The sequence below is a fragment of the Malaclemys terrapin genome, chromosome 10 (genome assembly GCF_027887155.1).
Source record: "Malaclemys terrapin pileata isolate rMalTer1 chromosome 10, rMalTer1.hap1, whole genome shotgun sequence".
NCBI classification, from domain to species: Eukaryota; Metazoa; Chordata; order Testudines; family Emydidae; genus Malaclemys; species Malaclemys terrapin.
In genome coordinates, this window is record NC_071514.1 from 30,346,945 (window position 1) to 30,362,844 (window position 15,900).

The 15,900-nt window shown below is 40.8% G+C and overlaps 1 protein-coding gene across 4 annotated transcripts in view; it reads right to left on the minus strand.

Moving 5' to 3' along the window:
• APBA2 (amyloid beta precursor protein binding family A member 2) overlaps positions 1-15,900 on the minus strand; it is a 208,514-nt gene that overhangs the window by 18,224 nt on the left and 174,390 nt on the right. For all 4 annotated transcript variants that reach the window (XM_054042568.1, XM_054042565.1, XM_054042566.1 and 1 more), the window contains 2 exons: positions 11,746-11,925; positions 8,199-8,411 (listed from right to left, as the gene is read on the minus strand). In XM_054042568.1, the coding sequence (XP_053898543.1) occupies positions 8,199-8,411; positions 11,746-11,925 (393 nt within the window). The remainder of the gene's footprint in view (positions 1-8,198; positions 8,412-11,745; positions 11,926-15,900) is intronic.

A 15,900-nucleotide genomic window follows, 5' to 3' on the forward strand; every position in this document is an offset into this window, starting at 1 on the left:
AGTGCTGATTGGTTCCCAATGAAGATGACTGGAAGTGGAAACTGTAGGATGTACATTATTATGGAGGGGGTACCTGAAAGATGTTTTATTTTTATGACATGCCACCTGGTAGGGCCGATGGAAGAGAAGATCCAAAGTTTGGAGATGCATCTAGAAACTATGGTTGAGTTTCAAAGGGGATTTGAGTGGCTAACAGAGGAAAGGAAAGAGGAGGCTAAAGGGGAACCTCAGGACTTGCAAGTGCATGCCTGGATCAGAGAACTGTAAGGATAGATTGCTGGATAAGGAAAGTGGCAGTGGAAGCATATGATTATAAGAACAAGGCTGAGGAAAAAACAGGCTAGTAAATGAGAAATAGAGCTGAGGCTCAGGTTTGCTGAGTTGGAAAATGAAAGGGAGAGGCAGGCTGGGAGAACAAGGAAGAAGAGAAGAGCTACTAGTCTACAAGAAGAGGGGAAGAGACAATGGAGATAGCTAGAGTTCAGAGCCCCAGGAGCTCTCAGAAGGTTGCAAGGAGGAACAGAAGACAAGACAATTTGTAGCCAAAAAGAACAAAAGGGGGAATGCTGGAGAATTGCACCAACTCCAGAAAGAGGCAGATCTATGTGACTGGGACTCCCTATTAAGAAAAACAGACCAGCTGTCACCAAGGCTGATCCCAAGCACAGATGAGTGTTCTGTCTGCTGGGAGCTAAGATAGAGGATGTGGACATGAGGCTGTAGAGGATCCTAATGGGAGCAGGAAAGGATCCACTAATTGTCCTTCACATGGGAACAAATGGTACTGCTAGATTCTCACTTGGAAACATCAAGGAAGACTATGCCAGGCTGGGGAAGACGCTTAAAGAAAGGGAGACTCAGATGATCTACACTGGGATTGGTCCTGCTTTGAGCAGGGGGTTGGACTAGATGACCTCCTGAGGTCTCTTCCAACCCTAATCTTCTATGATTCTATGGTTGGGATTCCACCTGTCTGTAGAGAAGGAGAGTGAAGGTGAAACAAGATTATGATGATCAACAGACAGCTCAGCCAGTGGTGCTATGAGGAAGGCTTTGGGATGGTCAATCACTGGGAGGCATTCACAGGGACTGTTCTCATGGGATGGACTCCACCTGAGTAGGGAGGGAAATAGACTTCTGGGATGGAGGTTGGCATGTCTCATTAGAAGAACTTTAAACTAAGAATTCGAGGGAGACGGTTGGGAGAGACTCATGTAATCTTCACACATTAACCAGGAGGAAAATCAAGTAAAAGAGGATACAGCAATGGATAAAGGAACAACAGAGTGTAGGAGAATAGACAACAAGAGGAAAGGCAGTGCCAACATCACTGACAGTAACAGTCAGGTAGGCAATACTGGCAGTAAAACGACTATACCTAATCAGGCGAAGAATCTGGGTGAAGCCAAGCAAAAACAAATAAGATGTCTGTATATCAATGCAAGGAGCCTGGGTAACAAAATGAAGGAACTAGAACTACTGGTGCTGGATATAGGGAGAACAAAAATATGGTAAAATAGTAGTCATGACCGGAATACAGGTATTGAAGTTATGTCCTGTTCAGGAAAGACAGAAGTAAAGGAAAAGGTGGTGGAGCAGCATTGTACATTAATGGCAAGGTAGACTGTATAGAAATTAGAAGTGATGGAATGGGTAAAATGGCATCTGTTTGGGTCAAAATCACTTTAGGGAAGAAACATAACAGGATAGTGCTTAGAGTCTGCTACAAATCCCCTGGGATCTGATGTGTAGATAGAGACCTTTTCAGTATTTTTAATTAAATACTACAACTGGGAATTTTGTGATTATGGGAAACTAATTATCAATATCCTCATGTAATACCAGGCACTCAATTTTACCCATCTCAGTACTTAAGACTTCTAGCACTTGTAAACAAGCACTTATAAAATTTGTCAATATTTAATTGTCTGCCCTCATGTGATATAATTGAATAGGACTCTCTTTCGTTGAACTTTTTCTATTCATTTCCTACCTGTACTTTATCAACTTCTCTCTTCTCCTCTTTACTAGGATATAAAATATCCACTTTAATAAATCCTCCCTCTAAGGGATGTGTCTGTCCGAGGCAGGCAAGGGAAAGGAGGGGTTGGCCTAAATTTAGAGAATGTTTATTAGGTGTAACTGGCTGTCATGCTCAGTCTCTAAAGCCCCTCTGAAAGTTTCCTGCTCCTGTTTGCTAGCTACTCTGGTTGTTTATGAACAAGGGATCCGAAAAGGATTAGGGATCAAAGAATGGCAGGTTAGAACCTCATGTGGAAGCTCTCAGCCTTGCAGGCCACTAGGCTCAGGACACAGCCCCTCAAATAGATCACACTATAAACTTCAATCAAGCAGGTACACAGCAAGCAAGAAAACACACAACAACGAAAACACTGATTTTTTTAAAAAGCCTCCAGAGGTGATCCTGACAATTACAGGCCAGTAAGCCTAACTTCAGTACTAGGCAAATTGGTTGAAATTATAAGTAAAGAACAGAATTATCAGAAACACAGATTAATCATATGTTGGGGAAAAGTTAACACGGCTTTTGTAAAGGGAAATCATGCCTCACCAATCTATTAGAATTCTCTGAGGGTGTCAACAAGCATGTGGACAAGGGTGATCCGGTGGATATAGTGTACTTGGATTTTCAAAAGTGTACTTGGCCTCTGACAAGGTCCAAAACCAAAGGCTCCTAGGCAAAGTAGGCAGTCATGGAATAAAAGGGAAGGTCCTCTCATGGATCAGTAACTGGTTAAAAGATAGGAAAGAAAGGGTAGGAATAAACCGTCAGTTTTCACAGTGGAGAGAGGTGAACAACGGTGTCCCCCAGGGATCTGTACCGGGACCAGTGCTGTTCAACATATTCATAAAAGATCTGGAAAAAGGGGTAAACAGTGAGGTGGCAAACTCTGCAGACAATAAAAAATGACTTAAGATAGTTAAGTCCAAAGCTGACTGTGAAGAGTTACAAATGGATCTCACAAACTAGGTGATTGAGAACAAAATGGCAGATGAAATGCAGTGTTGATAAATGCAAGGTAAAGCACATTGGAAAACAGAATCCCAACTATACATACAAAATGATGAGGTCTAAATTAGCTGTTACCACTCAAGAAAGAGATCTTGGAGTCATTGTGGATAGTTCTCTGAAAACATCAGCTCAATGTGCAGCAGCACTCAAAAAAGCTAACACTGTTAGAAACCATTAGGAGAGCGATAGATAAGACAGTAAATATCATAATGCTATGATATCAATCCCTGATATGCCCACACCCTGAATACTACATGCAGTTCTGGTAGACCCATCTCAAAAAAGATATATTAGAATTGGAAAAAGTACAGAGAAGGGCAGCAAAATTATAAGGATGTGGAACAGCTTTCATATGAGGAGAGATTAAAAAAAACGGGGACTGTTCATCTTAGAAAAGAGATAACTACGGGTCGATATGATATATGTCTATCAAATCATGAATGGTGTGGAGAAAGTGAACAGGAAGTGTTATTTACCCTTTCACTTAACACAACAACCAGGGGTCACCCAATAACAAACATAAAAAAGAACTTTTTCACACAGTGCACAGCCAACCTGTGGAATTCATTGCTGGGGATGCTGTGAAGGCCAAAAGTAAAACTGGATATAACTGAATTAGGTAAGTTCATGGAGGATAAGACTATCAATGGCTAGTAGCCAAGATGGACAGGGACGCAACCTCATGCTCTGGGTGTCCCTAAACTTTTAACTGCCAGAAACTGGGACTGGATGACTGGTGGTAGATCACTTGATAAATTTCCCTATTCTGTTCATTATGTCTGAAACATCTGGCACTGGCCCTTGTCAGAAGACAGGACACTAGGCTATATGGACAACTCTCATGTTAATTTCCCAGATATACATTGGAGGAGAAGTGCTACTAATAATGGTAGGGCCCAGATAGTCGTGGATGGGTCAGCTGACAGATTTCTTCACTAAACAGTCACTGAACCAACAAGAAGAGGTGCCATTTTAGATTTAGAGTTGATAAGTAGAAAGGACCTCATAGAAGAGCTGGCTGTAGAGGACAGCCTTAGATTGAGTGATGAGGAGTTAATTCAGTTTAAACTAAATGAAAAGATAAACAACAATAGGTCTGCAACTAGGGCCCCTGATTTCAAAAGGGCAAACTTGAAAAAAATTGAGAAAATTAGTTAGGGATGTCAACTGAAGAACTCAAGGATCTGAATGTGGAGGAGGCTTGGAATTACTTTAAGTCAAAGTTGCAGAAACTATCTGAAGCCTGCATCCCAAGCACGGGGAAAAATTCATAGGGAAGGCTGTCAGACCAAACTGGATGAACAAGCACCTCAAACTGGTTATTAAGAGAAAGCATAAAGTCTACAAGGAATGGAAGGGATCAGTGAGGAAAACTAACTCACATAGGTCAGAAAGTATAGAGGAAAAGTGAGAATTGCTAAAAGCCAGGCAGAGTTGGACCTTGCAAAGACAATTAAAGCCAATGTTAAAAGGTTCTTTAGCCATATAAATAAAAAGAAAACAAGGAAAGAAGTGGGACCACTAAGAACTGATGATGGGGATTAAATGAATACCTAAATGACTACTTCACCTCAGTTTTTAATGAGAGTAATGAGGAGTTTGGGGACAATGGCAGGGTAGCTAATGGGAATGAGGATATGGAAATAGAAATTACCACATCTGAGGTGGAAGCCAAATTTAAACTGCTTAATGGGACCACATCAGGGGGCCCAGATAATATCTATCCATAAATATGAAAGGAACTTGCACATGAAATTGCAAGCCCTATAGCAAGGATTTTTAAATAATCTGTAAACTCAGGGGGTGTACTGTATAGCTGGAGATTGCAAACACAGTACCTATATTTAACAAAAGAAACAAAAGTGATCTGGGAAACTACAGGCCCGTGAGTTTGACCTCAATTGTATGCAAGGTCTTCGAACAAATTTTGAAACAGAGAGTAGTTAAGGACAGAGGTAATGATTATTGGGATAAAATACAACATGTGGTTACAAAAGATAGATCATGCCAAGCCAACCTGATCTCTTTCTTTGAGAAGATAACCGATTGTCTGGACAAAGGAAATACAGTAGATCTCATCTACCTGAACTTCAGTATATCATTTGATACAGTTCCACATGGGAAATTATTAGTTAAATTGGAGAAATCGGGGATTAATATGAAAATCAAAAGGTGGGTAAGGAACTGGTTAAAGTGGAGACTCCAATGAGTGAACTGTCAGGCTGAAGGAAGGTATCTAGTGGAGTTCCTCAGGGATCATTCTTGGGACTACTCTTATTTAACATCTTCATTAGAGACCTTACCACAAAAAACAGGAGTGTGCTAATAAAATTTGCAGATGACACAAAGTTGGGATGACACAAAGCAATACGGAGGAGGACCAGAATATCATATGGGAAGGTTTGGATGACCTTGAAAACTGGAGTAATAAGAATGGCATGAAATTTAATAGTGCAAATCAGGCACTTATGGACTAACAATAAGAATTTTTGTTATAAGCTGGGGACTTACCAGTTGGAAGCACCAGCAGAGGAAAAAGCCCTGGGTCTATTGGCTGATCACAGATGACTATGAGCCACCGATGTGATACGGCTGTAAAAAAGGCTAATACACCTCTACCCCAATATAACGCTGTCCTCGGGAGCCAAAAAATTTTACCGCGTTATAGGTGAAACCGTGTTCTATCGAACTTGCTTTGATCCACCGGAGTGCACAGCCCCGCCCCCCCTCCCTCCCCGGAGCACTGCTTCACCGCGTTATATCCGAATTCATGTTATATCAAGTCGCGTTATATCGGGGTAGAGGTGTATAATCCTAGGATGCATCAGGTGAGATATTTCCGGCAGAGAAAGTGAAGATTTATTACCATTATACAATGGGGATGACAGTATTTACCAGAAGTAGTTTTTACCAGGTAAATCATGTTTTTTAAACACCGCAGGAAAAACCAATTAGCCCCAATTTAAAGTATTTTCTATTTTAAAAACGGTTTCATTAACGCACACCACATTGCACTTAGTTTTAGTTACATATTCAAATTATGGTTACATCAGACGAGATTAATAGATTAATTTTGGATTGTGCAAATACAAAGTAAAACTACAGTGGGAGTAATACTAAATATATAATACTGAACATCAGAATGTGTACATTTTGGTTTGGTATTTTCTCAAGGAAGTTACACATGTCATGACTCATATTTCAGTTTTCAATATGATATAAACAAACTTCAAACACATTTGATTTATGAAAACAACAATATGCAGAGTTGTAGGTTTGGAGCATTAAGCAATCAGAAGCATGCAAAGTTGCAGACTATCAGTCCAGGTCCATTTGGTCATGCACTATTCTGTAGCAGAAGACCAACTCTGATGTTGTGGACAGACCAAGCCTATTCCTCAGTTTTGAAGAGATGTATCCAAAGTTTGAAAAGATCTGTTCTATGCTTGCTGAACTTGCTGGATGCAGATGCAATTATTTTTCCCAGTTTAAACTGAGTTTAATCTGATATTTACCAGCGCCCTGTCCAAAACTAGTTTTTCCCAGGAAATTGCCAACTCTATTATACAACACACTGCTGAGACCTCATCTGGAATTGTGTGTGCAATTCTGGTCTCCCGTGTTTAAGAAAGATTAATTCAAACTGGAAACAGGTGCAGAGAAAAGCTACTAAGATGATGAGAGAAATAGAGAACCTACCTTACCAGAGGACACTTCAGGAGCTTGGCTTATTTAGCCTAACAAAAGGAAGGCTGAGAGGAAATACGACTGCTCTCTATAAATACATCAGAGGGATAAACATCAGGGAGGGAGAGGAATTATTTAAATTAAGGGCCAACGCTGGCATAAGAACAAATGGATATAAACAGATCATCAATAAGTTTAGGCTTGAAATTAGATGAAAGTTTCTAACTATCAGAAGAGTAAAGTTCTGGAATAGCCTTCCAAGAGGAATAGTGGGAACAAAAAAGTTAACTTGTTTCAAGACTGAGCTTGCTAAGTTTATGGAGGGGACTGTACAATGAGATTGCCTACTATAGCACATGGCCCATCTGCAATTGCTATTAGCAAATATCTCCAATAGCCGGTGATGGGACACTAGATGGGGAAGGCTCTGAGTTACTACAGAGTATTCTTTCCCAGGTATCTGGCTGGTGTCCCAGGTATCACCCACTTGCTCAGGGTTTTACAGGGTCTAACCCCTGCCATATTTGGAGCCAGGAAGGAATTTTCCCCCAGGTCACATTGGCAGAGACCCTAGGGTTTTTTTTGTCTTCCTCTTCAGCATTGGGACATGGGTCACTTGCTGATACGAAGTAGAATAAATGGTGGATTATTAAAATCAAGATCTGAGGATTTCAGTAATTCAGACAGATTATGGGCAAATTACAAGAGTGGGCAGGTGAAGTTCTGTGGCCTGCAGGGTGAAGGAGGTCAGACTAGATGGTCACGGTGGCCCCTTCTGGCCTTAAAGTCTATGAGAGTTTTAAGCACCAGGTCAATTCGACTTGCTCTGGTCAGAATTACATGGCACACTGCAAGCTGTCATCAATAGCTGGCAGCTGCTACTAACCCTGGTGGATATAAATCTGTACTAGCACCAGTGGCCAAAAATAATACAACCTGGGATTGTATCTTCTCTGGGGAACCTTCATGGGGTTACAGGGAATATAGACTGCATCTACTTGATTCATCTCCCGACCTGCCAACTCTTTCCTCCAGTCCACCACCCCTTCCACTTGCACTATCCATCCTATGAACTGCGGAAGCCTTTCATTTGGAGTCCAAATGAAAGGCTTCCGCAGTTCATAGGATGGATAGTGCTGTGGATACAGCTGAGTTTCCCTCACACTGGTAAGTGTGGAGGTCCACATGTGATCCTCTCTAGGAGATATGTGCGGCGTGGTCTGGCTCTATTTAGTCTTGTGAAATACTCTTGCAGCTCTTCTTCCTTACATAATCTTCACTCACTTGTCCCTATTAAAATCTGCTCAAAGGAAAGGCCTGGAATGTCAGAGTCTATCTTGCACCAGTAAAACTGGAAGTATTGTTATTACACATATAAGTGTGAGACATTTGCCAGGCACTTTACAAAGACACAATCTCAGCCCTGCAGGGTCACACTCTACAAACATGCATGTATACAGATATAAGTGTTGGGTACCTTTATAATCCCTTGGCATGTTGCAAGAGGAAGACCAACTAAACTGGTTCCATTAATAGACATAATCTGGTCTCCAATGCTTAGTTTCCCTGAACGAGCTGCAGGGCCTCCATTCATCATGTTAGCCAGGATAACTGTGGGTAGGATGGATCCCCATCCTGATTCCACAATCACCACCCCGAGAATTTCTCCCTTCTGCTTTTCTAGCTGCAGCTGCAATGAAAATTTATACAAATCACTGTTTTGTTTTAATTACATTTCCTCTGAATTTCAAACAGTACTATTTCAGTGGTCAATTAATTAAAATTAACCATTTACAAAGAAAACTAAATCACTTTCCTATTAATCACGAGAAGTTACTTCAAAAGAGAGAGTCAATTTAATTGTTTTTAAAATGAGTACCTGTCACATATTCCAGTTTCTAGCACCCGTTAAATAGGATGCTCTGATTTTTTTTCTAATTCCTTTAAAATAATTTTTATAGAGGATCTTCTGCTCACCTGTTGTAATTCATACAGGTCTTTATAACAAGGGAAAAACTAAAAAACTACTGACTCTACATGGGAAACAGTGGAACTGACTATATATGATGTGCTTCATTAAATAAATAGAAATAATTTTCCTCACTGGAACACAGTTGCCAGGGGAGATCTTAAGACTTTGCAGCTAAGGCATTGGAATTTAAGAGTTCTAGGTTCAATTTCCAGCTCTGCCACAGACTTCAAGTGTGACCTTCACCAATTCACTTAATTTATCTGTGCATCTTACCTGTTTGTACAGCACCTAGCACAATGGGGGCCCTAATCTCTGTTAGCCCCTCAAGGTGCTACTCTAATACAATGACATTATCTTCTCTCAGATATAGTAATCTTGGGGGTTACTTGTGATTACAGAATGTGTAATGTTTCTAACCAGAAGTGTGATTTTCAAGTTGAGGGTCTTCTTTAATAAAATACTGGATAAGAACATTTCCCCCCAAACAAATAATGCGGTGGCTGCGCTACTTGTAATAAGCAAGGTCTATTTACCACTGGAGGCTCAGTTGCATCACTACAGTTAGGTCAGCCTTCTAAATTAAAAAGAGACCCAGAAGGAGATTTCTTGTTTGTAAAAACCAGGAAGGCTCACTGGGTTCTGCAGAGGTTATCCCTGGGTTGACTGAAATGCAGCCAGAGTGCAACAGCTTCAGCATGATCAGACAATCCATCATTACTTGTAAACATGCTCATTTAGGAGAACTGGGAACCAAGGAGCAATGGGCAGCAGGAAGGGTAGCCACCTCTGAAGCATGCTTAAGCTCAGAGAAGTGATTATAAATCTGGCATCTTGGTGTTACACATATTTATATCCAATCAGTTCCGATTACAAGTAAAAACAAGATTTTCTAATTAAGTTTGTTTTCCCTTGTGTGACCAATTTGAAATATTTTCCAGTTGTTATGTGTACATAAACAATACCTTGTCAAGTCCAACGACTGTACCCGTATAAACCACACATCCATTTCTTTATCTTTTCTATCTGTAACTCTATAAATTACAATTTACGTATACCTGGATTGGTTTTCAGTTGAATATGGATTTTCACCTTCACTTCCAGTCACCATGATTAACCCAGAAATGACGGCATTTCCTATGTATAGGTCCAAAATCTGCATCCCTTATTTAGGCAAAACCCCCAGTGAAATCACATGACTCATCGCTTGGAAATAACATTTAGCATGTAGCGCTTTTCATCTTCTAAATGTTTTATAAAGCTCAATTAATTAATCCTCCCAATACCCCTATGAGGCAGAGAAGTGATACTACATCTATTATTTCACAGATGAGAAAACTGCGACAGAAAGATTAAATGATTTGCCCAAGGTCACAAAATGAGACCATTTTAAAATGCAGAAATTGTGCTTTCTGCACTCAGACCATTAGAACACAGGCCAAATATTCATCACACTGAAACCAAGGAGAGTTTTGTCATTACTTCAATGGAAACAGGATTTGGCCCCATGTGTCTCATTCTGTTTTTGAGGTGCTGAGACACGTTCCTGCATGAAAGGTAAAGTATGAAATGTACACCATTATTATCAATGCAAGTCATTATGCTGACATGCCATGCTAAGCCTGGTATTGACTTAAGGGAAGTTCTCTCCACTTCATATATTACCAACAAAGAAGATTCTGTAAACAGGTTTCAGATGGCAATTTTGCTGCTGTTATTTGTGGGGGGTTAAGGGGAGAAAGGCAGGACAAGAGGACAGAAACCAGGCTGCTCAATGCCACAGCTCTACTGGACCCACTTCACTGGTAGTAGTACAATTTGTCAGACACAGAGGGAGAAGATGCAGCTTTAAAAGTGCTATTTTTATTTTACGTAGTCCCTTTCCGAGCAGAAGTCCACTTTATCTTTGATAGTCAGGAGTGTGTGGAGTATAAGATGAATGGGATTTGGAAGAGCTATGATATAACAGAAGCATAAGAGACAGCCATGCTTGTCCCACGCAGAGCCAGAACTCCATAAAACCCTTCTTTCATGGACTAAAAACAATGCTATATTAGGGCCAGTCTATGGTATTCAACCACCAAGCAGTACTGGTGATGGACAGAAGCCCCCTAAGCCCTAGAAGAGTTTTGCAATCTCTTCAGGAGACAAAATCCCTTCCCTCCCCTAGCAACTTCCCCAAGTACAGTGGGAGTGCACACATTGCGCCTACCCTTTGCCATGATCCCACTTGCTCCTTGGGGGGATTGTATTGTGGGGGTGCCCAAGAGCAGTCCCTGTTCTCCCCAAGCACTTGGTCCCTATTCCTGCATGGGGAGCACCGAGATGGCAGACAGCTCACTGTTCCACCCATTGCCCTCAAACACCCACAAGACCCAAGAACAATCTGACGTTTAAGGTCATATTGTCTGTGTTTGGATCCTGTCCCATGATTTTTGTCTAACTTAATTAAAAACCATTACTTCTATGTCAGATGAATGCTCCTCCACCCTCAGCTTTGCAGGTAATATTTTGGAATCAGGCCTCTCTTCTATATGCACCTCCAACATTTAAATTAACCAGATATGATTTTATTCTAGAATGAGCATTAAAACACACAGTCTTAATACAGAAGATACACCAAAGATATCTTACTGAGATCAGAAATGTCAGCTCATTTACAGAGACGCTTAGTGCCAAACAGCAGATATAAAATCTATTAAAATGTAAATTTTCAAGGTTATTAAAACCTGATTATCAACTCCCTTATTATATCTACACCTCATTATAGCACGCAAGTAATTGACACCTGAAGCATGATGTAAAGGTATTATTGTTTCCCGTTTATATGAAATGTAAATGTAATTACTATTATGATGGAGGCAGAAGGACCTTGAAAGTAAAGTGGGTAGGAAAAATAAAAAGCTCCTAAGGCTGAATACTAATAAAACCATTTATTTCCTATGCAAATGTATTCTTAAAATGCCAATTGAGTGCTCAGTGTGTGCATCAATATTAAAAATAAGAAAACTGGATTAACAATATGAAATAAAAATTAAAAAAAAAAAGCATTTACCTCCTTGCAGTTCTCTGAATTGGAGAAGTGTATAAGATCATCATTATACATCTCCTGGGTATTGATTATGTCACTATATTCTTTCTGACTGAGATCCTCTGGATTAATTCCGTTGGCTCTCAGAAACTCCTGGTAGGCCACGCTGAAAGCCTGACCAATTGATTGAGCTATCAGCTGTGCCTGTAAAATAAAATAAGATGCAGCTGAAAAGGAGGAACACCACTCAGTAACTATGAACAGAGCTAATTTGCTTAAAAGATTCACCCAAAATGATATAGAATGCAATGATAATATAAATCTCTCTACAGCAAACTCAATACGGCAAACTCTTCACCTCTTGACACTTCTGGTCACGCCATCTAAAAAAAGGCATTTTAGAAGTGGAAAAGGTACAGAGAAGGGCAACAAAAATGATTAATGGTATGGAACAGGTTCCGTATGAGGACAGATTAAAAGAATGCGACTTTTCAGCTTGGAAAAAAGAGATGACTAAGGGAATATGATGGAGGTCTATAAAATCATGACTCATGTAGAGAAAATGAATAAGCAAGTGTTATTTACTCCTTCAGATTACACAAGAACTAGGGTCACCCAATGAAATGAATAGCAGCAGGTTTAAAACAAACAACAGAAACTACTTCTTCACACAAGGTACAGTCAACCTATGGAACTCATTGCCAGGGGATGCTGTGAATGCCAAAGCTATAACAAAGTTCAAAAAAGAATTCAATTCATGGAGGATAGGTCCATCAATAGCTATTACCCAAGATGGTCAGGGATGCAACCCCAGGTTCTGGCTGTCCCTAGTCTCTGACTGCCAGAAGCTGGGAGTGGACGACAGGGGATGGATCACTTGATGATTGCCTGTGCTGTTCATTCCCTCCAAAGTATCTGGCATTGGCCACTGTCAGAAAACAGGATACTGGGCTAGATGGACCATTGGTCTGACTCACTATGGCCATTCTTATCAGCTCCTTTCACCAAGAAGCTGCAATTGCTAGTAATATGCTGCTTATGCATCTGTTTCTATAAGCACTTAAGTAGTATATTGTAGATCAGGAGTTCTCAGACTTTTTCACAGCGTGGACCATATCTTAAGAGAGAGATTGTCACATGGTCTGACACTCAGTACGTTCTGACCACAACTGCAGTCCCCTGTGCAGCAGAGAGGAGGGTCTGTGCTTGCATGTGTGACCAGAATAGAGTTCCTCTGTTTGTGATTATTAAGCCCACCCTCACACTGGACCAAATGGATGCATGGTTAGCTTGGGCTGCTCCATCATCAGAATCTTCAATACTCCTGGATCTTATACCAGTGCATGTTCCACTTCTGCAAATCCATCTGCTCTCACTTTGCGGCCATTGTACCTGTCCCATAGCTTCAGCAAACCCTATCCCCTTTTCCCACACCCACTTGCTGATTGCCTTATTTAACCCAGAGCAGTGCCTGCACTGCCTGCCAGCATCAACAACGTTTAATAATTTGTCTGTGCCTTCTTGCATAGTATGGTTTTGTGACAGGGAATCCTTTTATTATGATGGTGCACACCATAGGAGCCGACTCCGTGGGTGCTCCGGGGCTGGAGCATGAACGTGGCACACTCAGGGGAGGTGACGGGGCCGGGGCGGGGATTTGGGGAAGGGGTTGGAATAGGGGCAGGGAGGGGGCGGAGTTGGGGCGGGGACTTTGGGGAAGGGGTTAGAATGGGGGCAGGGAAGGGGTGGGAAGATGCGGGGTGGGGCTGGGCCTCATGGAAGGGGTTGAGTGGGGTGGGGGGTTCAAGGGCCCAGAGCAAAGAGGGGAAGTCAACGCCTATGGTGCACACTGGCCAAACACTGCTGGGTATATCCTAGCCACATTTAGGAAACTCTGCTGGACTCCAATTGTTAAGTCATTCGCCATGTCTCTGGTGTGTTTCTGGAGAGCTCCTCTGACTATGCAATCTCTGCAATATGAGATGACTACCCATCAAAGTTAACTGTAGGAGAGTTGAATTGCAAGAGTTGAATTCCAGACTAATGTCTGGAAGCCTAGGGCAATAGGCACATTAGAAATGAAAAGACAGATGATAATAATAATACTTAGCACTTCACACATTCAAGGCACTGTACAAATGTTAAATAATTAACTGAGACAGAATCATAGAACTTTGTAGCAAACTTTGCTTTTTAGTTCCACTAGATGTCACTGCAGCAGTGAGAGACAGAGGTAGGAAAAAGCAGGAGGTATTTATATGCAAAATTAGTATTCTTACCTGAAATTTTTATTTCTCCTATATGGCTCTACTGCAGATCACAAGAGAATGCTAGATTAGATTTGCTAGGTCAACATGGTTTCCAGGAGCCCTGTTCTTCCACCACAGGATATGAACAACGCCTACTGACTTAAATAGGAGTTGCTTGTATTCTGCAGTGTAGGGTCCCTCAAAATACTAGTGATCAGATATGGATCACATATAATATATGAGGAAGCAGTATATTCAGTCCGACAACCTGAGTTTTGACAGTGTTTTTGTTCTGAAAATGCAGTGCTCTTTGTCAGAGAACTGGCACAACCTAAATACAGTCAGGGATATCCACACTATCTCTACACATGGTAGGCAACGTTATAACATCTATAACTCTTTATTCCCAAAATCAGATGCTAAATGGTTTATTTCAAGTGTTAAACAGAGGTGGCGTTCTTGTTTAATTTGTGCTTTACAATAACATGTTGCAATAAACTCCATTGTTTAAAGACAGACAGAGGGCGATATTCTACCATTTGAAAACAGATTTAGAAAATCCTGAGAAATGATCAGCTAAACTAGTCATGTTGCATTACTGTATATTCTGGAACTTCTTTTCAACTAGGTGACCCATCACACTGTGAACAACAATACAAATCAATATGCCCCAAGACATGTGAATGTCAACAATGGAATTATAAAAATAAAGATTTTTATAACCCATCTTATCATGGTTTGTCATCTGTCTCTCCTTCCCGCTGCTTAATTGTGTTTTCTGTCTCCACTGGTATCAGTTTTGGGGTGTTCAGTCCATTTCTCTCCCCTCTGCTTTTCAAATCCACCAACAGCTCAGAAAGAGACCTAAGTCAGATTCAGGCTTAGAATCAATTATTGTTTTTAATGATACTTTGCTCTCATTTAATGCTTGACATCAGTACATGTCAAAGAGCTTTACAAAGGAGGTAAGTATCATTATTACTATTTTACAGATGGGGAAATGGAGGCACAAGGAGGCAAAGTGACTTTGCCAAGGTCACCCATCAGGCAGTGGTAGAGCTGGGAACAGAACCCAGATCTCCTGAGCCCCAGACCGCTATTCTATCCACTAGGCAACACTGCCTCCCAATTCAAACATTAAACTCAAAGATTTTCTGCCTTGCAAAATATGCAATCTGGAGCTAAAATTATATCAGACAATGGGCTAGCTTTATTTTCAAAATAACATGTTAAGAAATAGATTTTAAAACTGACCATTAAACTGGTGGATTTAAATGATCACTTCTTCCTGTTACTGGCACTAGTACTTCAAAATATCTTTGTAAGTCAGAAAAAAAATTAATACTTTTCCTGCTTTTAATTTTTACTAACTTGACACTTTTTTTAAAAAAAGAAAAATTAAAGCACTTGCCCACCCCAGCCTGGAGAGGTGAGAGTGTCTCCCCGAGCCCATTCATTCTTTGGCCTTTCTACGATGAGTGCAAAGGGCCAGAATTGTGATGTGGTCACTCCTTTTCCTTTTAAATAATAAAATGCAGAGCATTCCTATGGAATCATGTACGGCTGGAAGGGACTCAAGAAGTCATCAAGTCCATCCCCCTGCACCGTGGCAGGATCAATTAAACCTAAACCATGCCTGACAATGTTTGACCAACTTGTTCTTAAAAACCTCCAATGATGAGGATTCCACACCTCCCTTGGAAGCCTATTCCAGAGCTTAACTACCCTTATAGTTAGAAAGTTTTTCCTAATACAGATGCTCTCAGAGTTACATAAACCCGGTGTACACAAATCCGAGCTTATGGAAAAAGATCCATAAGCTAGAAATAGGAGGGGTGGGGTTTTTTTTTTGTTTTTTTTTTGCATAATGGTCGGAGATACGTTTCCGACTTACACAAAATTTGAGTTACGCAAGGGGAGCATCTGTATC